The sequence below is a fragment of the Manacus vitellinus genome, unplaced genomic scaffold, assembly GCF_001715985.3.
Source record: "Manacus vitellinus isolate BGI_N305 unplaced genomic scaffold, ASM171598v3 scaffold_15_pilon, whole genome shotgun sequence".
Lineage (NCBI taxonomy): Eukaryota > Metazoa > Chordata > Aves > Passeriformes > Pipridae > Manacus > Manacus vitellinus.
The window spans coordinates 16,944,820-16,954,621 of NW_021939122.1; the positions used below are offsets into that span (position 1 = coordinate 16,944,820).

At 38.6% G+C, this 9,802-nt stretch overlaps 1 protein-coding gene across 1 annotated transcript in view; it reads right to left on the minus strand.

Moving 5' to 3' along the window:
- The window catches only part of ABLIM1 (actin binding LIM protein 1), a 146,325-nt gene extending 136,880 nt beyond the window's left edge, over positions 1 to 9,445 (minus strand). Inside the window, exons 1-2 of the mRNA XM_025894798.2 lie at positions 9,289 to 9,445; positions 7,369 to 7,437 (exon numbers count right to left, since the gene is read on the minus strand). Coding sequence (XP_025750583.1) covers positions 7,369 to 7,437; positions 9,289 to 9,328 — 109 coding nt within the window. The 5' untranslated portion in view covers positions 9,329 to 9,445. The remainder of the gene's footprint in view (positions 1 to 7,368; positions 7,438 to 9,288) is intronic.
- Between the last annotated feature and the right edge of the window lie 357 nt (positions 9,446 to 9,802).

Sequence of the window (9,802 nt, forward strand, 5' to 3'; positions counted from 1 at the left end):
ATTCTCAAAGATATCAAGAGTAAGGAGGGGGAAAAAAGGGCGTTCATATAAATGAAAAATGAGCAAGCACTATATCTATTTATACCATGAAATATAGTTATCCACACAATAAAATAACTAAAACAGCAAGCGACAGCAAAAAAAATTCCAATATTCAAGTTCACACACACACACAAAAAAGAAACAAAATCTTGTGGTAAAATTACTTCACACATGAAAATTTTTCACTTTTGACACACACAATTTACTTACTCAAGACTGCAGGATGACGCACAAACCCTCAGCTATTTACTGTAAACTTGAGGAAACACTTCATCACCACAATGAAGACCAAAAAAAATCCACATGCACATCTTAATTTCTTTACCTAAATGTCCAAAACAGGCAGTCATCTTCTGGGCATACTGACATAAGCCCTTCACACTGTAGGGTTCCTCACCAAGGACCTGCTCAGTCATGGCTTCAGAATGAGCTGCCTTTCTCTGCAAAGTCAACCAACTACTGCTTGCTTGAGACTGATAAGACAACAGAGCTTCCTCTTCCAATTTATCTCCATTAATAATTCAGGTCCTACATAAAATTTGCTGAGGTTTAAAAAACAGCAGTGCAAAGCTCTTTTGTGGCTTTTGAAGTAATCATATTTTAGTCCTTAAAAAGTATCTCAGCTATTATATTCCGATAATTTACAGGAAGTATTTTCAAATTGAAACAAAATCCATTCCCTTGCTGCACAAGGGGAAATATTGTTGGGATTATACTCAGATCAGTGAGACATTTAAAACATTCACCCAGCTCAAATGCAGAAAGAGAATGACCAGCACTACTAAAATGTGTTAGTACATATTGTTTAGTGTTTTCAGCAATGACATGGACAGTGGGATCAAGCGCACACAATGAGTGAGGTGAAACACTGGCACAGGTTGCCCAGAAAGGTTGTGGATGCCCCATCCCCGGAAAAATTCAAGGCCAGGTTGGATAGAGCTCTGAGCAACCTGATCTGGTGGAAGATGTCCCTGCTCATTGCAGGAGGGTTCGAATAGATGACCTTTAAATTTTCCTTTAAACCCAAACCACTCTATGATTCCATGATAATCTTGCAAACCGATATGTCCACTGCTATAAGAGCACCACTAGTTCACCCTGCACCACTTCTCAGTGCTGTATATCTTCTGGGAACTGAAAACCCCAAAACAGCCCAAAGATCATTGTGTTTTCTGGTACTTTCCAGCACAGCATATTTCAGAAGAACTAAGGCACCACAGCCAGGAGCAACAGGAAGAGGGTATTTTCTCAGCTCACTCACTGGAGCATGAGGCCCATCTAGTCTTGTTGTTATCTTGGTTGAGAAGAAAATACACAAGAACTGACTCAGCAGTTCTGCTGCCAGCCAGCTGCAGTGGCCACACATACCTATCTCTGTTCTGCTTGCCTAAAAAATCCAGTACTAATCACATCATCAATGAGATCTACTTAGCTAAACACTTGCAGAATGGTTTTGGCTTGACTCGGGTGATGATTACCAGGGAGGAACAGGTGTTCCTCACAAGGAAATATGCTCCTTGTTCACTACACTTGTTTTTTGTCCATTCACTTGACACTTGCTGCTTCCTTACTTAGACCATAACCACTCCTGAAAAAACATTCAGTAGAGATCATATAATGACTGCTGATAGCCACATTAAGCACTGTTACTACTAAGCAGACACTTTAAAGAGAGATCTGTGCTAGTTCATCTAGATGCAAATTTTATTCAGAACAGATTGAAAAGCCTAGTTATTAGTATTTAATAATACTTCAACAATTTATTGTCTACAAAAGCATAAGAGGTAGGAATTCTACTGTCCGCCGGTCTCTACCAAGTTGGTTTGCTGGTTTAAACCCAAGTAAGGTTCTACAAAGTAAGCCATACTACTGCTTATGGCAGGAGGAACACAAAGACCACAAAGTTACAAGGCATCTCTGTACTGACAAAAAACCAGAGTGGCTCACTGAGAAGGGCTAACTCAGGTTAAAGTGATATCAAAGGCAGAACGGTTTGTGTTATAACTCAGCTGAGCAACACAATCAAGCAGGAGTCTCCCACACAGGCTTGTTACCAAGCTGCCACATCGAATTTTTTCTCCATTGCTATTATAACTGACCTTTGAGTAATCATTAGCCAAATTCCATCCAAAACACCGGTTTCAGCAGCACACACACGTGAAGCACAGTAGTGAAGAAATGTTACAAAGTCTGTCAAGTTGATGAAGTCCTTGGAAGTCTAAGGGAAAGGACAAGTTCAAGCCTGAATAGGGTGAAGTTACATTTGTATTGTTGTACACTGAGTTAAACTTCAACTCTTTGTAAAAACATCTGGGGATCTCCCAAGGTGGCACACTGCAAACTGAAGCCCGGGTTTATACATCAACAGCAAGACTTGCATGCACAAACTCTTTGGTTAAACTAATTCAGAAATAAGAAAAAAATGTTATTTTATGTACTGGTTTCTTGGTATTTATTCAAAAACATACATGAAACATCGCTTTGCTTTTATTCTCCTGTTACAATTCGTAACCAAGAAAAAACACAAGAGAAAACACAACTGCATTTCTCAGATTTAACTAAGACCATTGTCATGGTTTGAGAAAACTGTTTCCCCCCCCCACAACCATGCAGTGACAACTTCCTTTCCCAACTGATGACATTTGCAAAATCTTTCAGCTGAATTAAAGCATTGTGCTCAGCTTCCTGTTATCAACTATGTATGATAACTTCCATGGCACATGAGCCTTTGATAACAAAGCCCAGCTTTGCAGTGCATTGTAACCCTGGACAGGCAGCATAACAAGCTCTTGGGAATGCTTTCCCCTTTGCTGTACGGTCAGAAACTGAATCTGACTCACTTCCCTAAATCCCAACAACCACCAAGTTTATCCTCCAGTGAAACAGTGAGCAGAAGGATTAAACAAACAAAGATATCTAAACAATATGCTTGAGGTTACATCTAATCATCTTTTTCTCAGACAAAAGAGAGAGCCATTTACCTTCACATGAAATTATTAACTGGGCTGAAATTGTACACAGAAAATCAATCACCAAATGAAATACTCAAATGATGTTAGGGAAAAAAAAAACCCACCTCAAAACAATAATGTCAGTTAGCAAAGTACTGTCTACTACCTCTCCAAGCCTTAACATGGGATTTGAGAAACATGCTGTCTCTGCTCTCTCACAGACTTGCTGTTCATCCCTAAGCCATTCCCTTAATCTCTTTCATTGTGTTTCCCCCTATCACTTTCCCCCCTCACAAGGGATTTGTAACAATAGGTACATTAAAGACTGAAGTTTTCAGATTCTGTGATAATGGAAACTATAGAAGTACCACAGATAATAACACCAGGAACTCGCTGGTCAGCATTAAAAAAGAGGTCATGTAAAGCATAGCTGAGTACTTCTCCTTGATCTCCATTACCTTACAACTTCATTACCATATTTCTCAACGATTTTCCAATAGATTGCAGCCCTTATTTAACACTAAAAGTGCTCATTTTCCATGGAAAATCAGGTTATCAGGTAAGGCAAAGAGTTAATTCTGTACATCTTCTTGCATCTGAAAATTCCATTTTTAGTTATTCTTCCCCAAACAAGCAAAATCCTACTACCATGGTTGCTGTGACTAGAAGAGTTATCAGGTTATGACAAAAGCTATTTACCTTACTTTATCAATTCCAATGTTTATTTCAGAGTAGTCATGGAAAAAAAAATAATCTCTCTTCACATCTATTTTCAGACATAAAATAACAGTGTGTGCATTAATGGATCTGTCTATTGCATTATTACAAGATGAGGTGGCTCAGCATTTTATTTCCTGGCAGCACAAGGCTAATCTATTGATCTACAATGTCAAGAACACTGTACTGTGTATTCTTACAGCAAAACCAATCCTTTTTACTTATATGTGGGAAAAAAAACAACTGCAATTGCTGACAACTGAAGCAATCTCATAGGCAGGATATAGTGAAAGCTATATGAAATATAAATATAAAAACTGCTGCACCCCCAAGACTCTGTATGATTGAACAATTGACTCCACAACACAATTTAAGTGCTTGCCTATCTTAAAGCTTATAAATAATCCCACAATTTCCGTGGGGCTGAGCTCTATGCTAGAAGTCAAAGAGATGCCTAAGCCACTCTGGGGAGCAATTAGCCAAAAGGATCCTGCCAGAAGCTGGTAGTCCTTCAGATCTTCAGTAGGAAGCTTTTTTTCTATTCCTCAGCAATGCTTAGGTGTCTTTTATTTAAACAGAGCAAAGACTTTCAAGATAACTGTAATTCCTTTAATCATACTTTTTTTTCTTTACTTTTCCTTTCTTGAACTTTGACATTTTTCTTCCAGCTAAAAGGAGAAACTGCTTGTAACATTCTCTTCACAATGTAGACTTCATAGGAACCGAGACAGAAATACATTGGGAAGCAAAGAGATCAAAGTTGAAAGCTTTATTTATTTCCTGTACCCTTGTAAAGAATGATGTGTTACAAGCATGGCATCAAAGAAAGCACCACTTCATTTGTTATGTATTGAAATAAACTGCATATTATTATACTCCCTTCTGACACGTCACATAATTACAAAAATATGCACAGTAACTTTACCGAAATGCTGAACAAAGAATTATACAAGAAGAAAGTCTCCACATCACTGCAGGGCTACCTGAACATCTTAGGCTGACATTACCCCTTCTTTCCTAACAGAAGATCTTCTGCTGTAGATGTAGTACCAGCACACATGACCATAAGAATTAAGTATTTCTCTTGCTGCATCCAATTCACGATGTCTCCAACATCGTAGCCATTCTCAGAGCATGGCATAACTCTAAAAGGATAACTTCTGCAGTCACACTGCCCTCTCCTAGCTTCAATGAAGCTTTAAAAGAGATTCTTTCTTTGTACTACAAGGACTAATTTAAGCCCCTACCAGAAGCCAGTACAAACTTTTTGTCAATGTCCATCACAACTAAGAATAGGAGGTTACCTTTCTATACAGTGGAAAGCATGGCACTACTACAGGATGCCAAAAATGACATCAGATTACTTCATTCACTGCCAACATTCCTAATAAAAGCAGCTTTAAATATGCTGTGTTGGCTAACCTTTGTCTTCTAATTAAATAAATCCTACAGCACTGCTGAACCCTTCCTCTCGTGGTCAGCACTATCTTATGGTTAAATCAGCTGCACACACACACACACACAAGTGCTCAAAAGAGCCATGTTAAAAACTAAGAAACTGTCAGTTAAGCAAAATTATGACTCTATGAACAGCTCACTTCTCACACAGGGATCACATTCTGCACAGGCAAAAATGAGGTATAGTCACATCTGAAAATGCATTGGTGGGGCAGACAAAACACTTGGAATTTGTTTCAATCTATGAATGGCAGGAAATTGCATATAACATACCATGTACCAACTAGTATTTGATAAAGAGAGGTTTTGTTCCCCCTGGATATTCTGTGGTCATAGAAACAGTTTGCTTGTTTTTTATTGATAGTTTACTGGAATCTACTCAAATAAGTGCTGTAATCTGGCACCATCAGGAAAAGCAACAGCCAGAGAAACACAGCAAACTTCCAAAGCTGACAGGACATTAAAGAGGAGACACATGTTCTTGATTTGACAACAGGTATAGCTGGGTTTGTTCTTTACCAGTGCCACTCAACACAGGACAAGCCTTATCTTATGATATTTCCCTGACATGTCCGATGTTGTGAAGCCATGCCTATCAAATCCCATCAGAGTTATTCAAAGATAGCACTAAATCTTGATCCTGTAGAGGAAGTGGAGGGCACTCACGATCTAGCCCTCTACAATTTTAGAAGAGAAGGTAGGAGATAAGGTCTTACAACAGTGGGAAAAATCATTCCAGTGGTATCACAAACTACAGGAATGGGGAATGAATCAAATGGAGTAGCTAAAAAGAATCTAAGACCACTACATTGACTACTTGACTGACATTTAACCTATTGTATTTGCAGCAATGATTTACAGTAGTATTTCTTCAGCAAGAATTTCTTGATTTTATCCTGACATTACTTGACCAAATGACATCTATTGACGTTAATTTTTCTTGTAAGGTTATGTGTGTCATGGGTTACTAAGAAAAGTAGTTTTTCCAGCTAGTGAACTTTAAACACAAGTGTGGGATTTTAATTAGTTTTAAATTAACTGTAACTAGAACATAGTGTAAAGTCAAGATGGCCCTGGCCATCTTTGAGGGAGGATCTTCTGCTGCATTCTTAGTCATCATCATGGAGTCTCTGTACTTCTTGTTACTTAAAATATATTAAATGTTGCATCTAGACAGTTGCTTCACCATGAGAGGCCTGGTTCTTCAGTTTATGTAGAATGCAAACAACTCTTAATAGTACATATTAGGAGGTTAGTTTGTTTGGGTTTTTTCAGCGTAAACACTCCCTCAGTCTAAAGCAAAACTTAGTTTCCTTTTATTTGTGTTGACGTTACCACTGTGGTATTTGTTTAAAACACAGATTTACCACTGACACAAATCAACGACCAAGAAAAAAATCCCTTTTCCATGAATTCAGCTTCAAAATTCCCCTGGTATTAACACTCTCTAGTCATCTTTAATTTTTTTGTGGTCAGAGTTTCGTTCTGGTTTGATTTAGGAATAGTTCTGCAATGAAGAATAGCAAAACAACAACAATTAAAGAAAGTAGGCAAGCCAGCCAAACTGTCAGGCTGTGTGAACAAAAACTGATTGATGAACTATTTCTACCAGCACTGTGCAAAATTTTCAGATGAATCAGTTAAAGCAGGTGCTGACCACCACAGCATTTATCAGAAGAAAACCTTATGTTCTAAACATACGTTGTGCATATTTTCAGACTGAAATTAGCTGGCAGCTTCCAGTTACTTTCTTTTTAACTAGGAATGAATTATAAGATAATGCCTTATTTTGTAGTGGTTCATTCTGAGTAAGTAAAGAATTTCAGTTCTCCAGCTGCCTACTGGGTTATCATCAGAATGAGGTCAGGCCTTCCACCTTAAAATAGACAGCTGACAAAAAGCATTAGTGGATCATTTTTCTAGAATGAGAAAACCAGCACCTGAAATGGATTAAAAATGAAAGTAAAACATTTCATTACCCGCTTTAATGAAATGACAAACAATTATCTCTACATATATATGTATTATATTTCAAGATGGTTTGATTCTCAACTCCCTCCTAACATTAGGGAAGAGAAAGTGCAAAAACCTACAGAGTAGCAGGGAGAAGTAATCAATCATTTCTCCTGTGCTTTCTCAGCGTGGCAGCCAGGAGTTTGTCCACTAGGACCCAACAGTGAGAAGAGATTTCCATACCCACCTAAGAAGTCACCAGGACCAACCAAAGCAGGCAGAGATACAAGCAAGACTTCCCCAGTTCTCAGTGTATCTGGTCAGGAATGGAGAAACAGATATTCAGCCTAATCACTCCATAATGAATACCCACAGGACTTGAGGACAAATGTTCATTTGATCAGTGCGTTCACACGATATGGTCATCTCTCACATCACAAGAATATCACAGAATCAGAGAAACATAGAATCCTTCAGGTTGGAAAAGACTTCTAAAATCATGGAGTCCAACCATTAAACCCATCATTGCCAAGTTCAGCACTAACCATGTCCTCAAGTGCCACATATCTGAATATACAGAAACAGCTGATTTAAACCAAATGCTATTCAATTGTACTCTGTGGAGATTAATTTATATTCATGTAATAAATAAAAAACAGCATTTAAAATAAAATAAAGAAATAAGGAAAGAAAAATAAGTAATTTTGAGCACCTACTTCAGCACACTTTGGGAGAAGCAGAAGAAATAGGACCGTTATACCTAGTTCAACATTAGGTTAAGTGTTTGGCCTACAAAGACTAACTAGCAATAGAAATATTGTTATAAACAGTTGGTAGAATGTTTGGGTTATGTTTTTCTGGTTTTTTTTTAAGGTAAGGTGATACTTTTCATAAAGATGTGTACACAGTTCTTTAATCTGTCTACCTGTACATATTTTAATCTCCAGACTCATAAAGACAGATGAATCTGTCAGACATTATTTTTAAGAGACAAATATTGGATTAGACAATGCAAAGAAAAACATAGGACTTTACTTCTTCCACCTCCAACCCCTGAAATCAGATGGGTACCCCAAGGGTTTATCTATCTGTCCAAGCATAACAGAGAAAGCAACTACCCACACTTGAGTTACCAAGAAAGCTAAATATATCTTTTATACTTATGCTTCTTCCCCTGCCTTTATCTAAGATTGTGGTATAAAAAAAGAGAAATGTTTACTAAGCAAACTAAGATTTGCATGTCTCTTGGATGCAAAGAGTATTCACTTTGTATCACTTTGTTGGAACTCACCACCAAAACTGTGCTGAATGTGCTTTTGGTGTGTAGAAGCAAAGTGCTTCGAGTCTCCCCTCCTGGTAGCTCCTTGCAGGTGCTACACACTGGCATCCTGTGCTGCACAGTCATTCCTGCAGCACCTCTGAGCCCGGGGAAAAGGGAAAGGCACTGCTCACCAGCCACAGCCGCTGAACACCCCTCCCTGCTGCCTGCCTGTGACAGGCGGCTGCAGGACAGCCAAGAACCCGTAGGTGTGCTCAGACAGTAAGTCACAGATTGCACAACAAGGCTTCTCCAGGTTAAACACCAAAGAAATCTGCCCTCAGAAGCACCCTAACATGGATCTGTTATCAGCTTTTCACTCAAAGCGTTAATTAGCAAGACTCAGAACTCTTATGCCACCTTCCACTACATAACTCTAAAACCTCTTTTTTAACAGAACCCACCCCACAGCAAAAGTATGTTGTCATCATCTTTACCTAGAAGACAGAAAACTGCAAAACAGAGCAGTGAATTCTCTCTTACAAAAATACACATGGAGCTGGATAACAAGCATGTTTAATTCCACTGGGTTATGTGCTGCTCCCTCTATTAAGAAATCCAGTCCAGGGGAATAACACATGGGTGCATGCACATGCTGTTCAGCCAGGAAACAAAGTCCACTGTTCATAAAACACACCAGGTTGGAAAGGTGTTTAACTGTTAAACCATTAAAGAAAAACAAACTGAAATAAAGAAATTGCTTTATCAGAAAGATCCCAATTTCAGTCGACAGAAGTTCCTCAGCCTGATTTCCTTCTGTAAATCCAAGAACCAATGTCCTGTGGAAGGTTTAACCTATGTTATTTACCAACAGAGATTTACATAGCAGAGCTATAGTCCAGGACAAACCTTTGCCGTTTGCAGAGCTCTGATGTATTTCTAGTTCCATTTGTGCTCTCAAGCAGTACTGTTTCTGGACCTCAAAAGCTACAGCCTCCCAGAGGACAGATGACAAGCTGGAGGAACAAGTGAGAGCCTTCAGAGGTGCTCACTCTATGGCTCCACTCCTAGAATTTCCTGGGTTGAACAGTATTAAAGGGAGTGGCCCAAGCAGAATAGGTGTGTCTGTGTTCCCAAACAGTTTAAAGGAAGAGTGAATATTTTCCTCTAGATATTCCACTAGTGATCAAGACCTTGGTATGCTGTCTTTCAAAAAGTGACATGTTTCAATGTATTGACCATTTCAAAGCAGCTGGTGTTATTGATAACTAGCTTTTTCATACAACAGAATCCTAAACAGCCTCAAAGGTTGTCTGCAAACAGACTTGATTTTTTCCTGAGACTGTTTTCTTTCTATTTTACTCTGTGTCTCATCTCCACTCCACTCCTTTTCTTTTATGGCTATAATGCACCTAAACAAAAG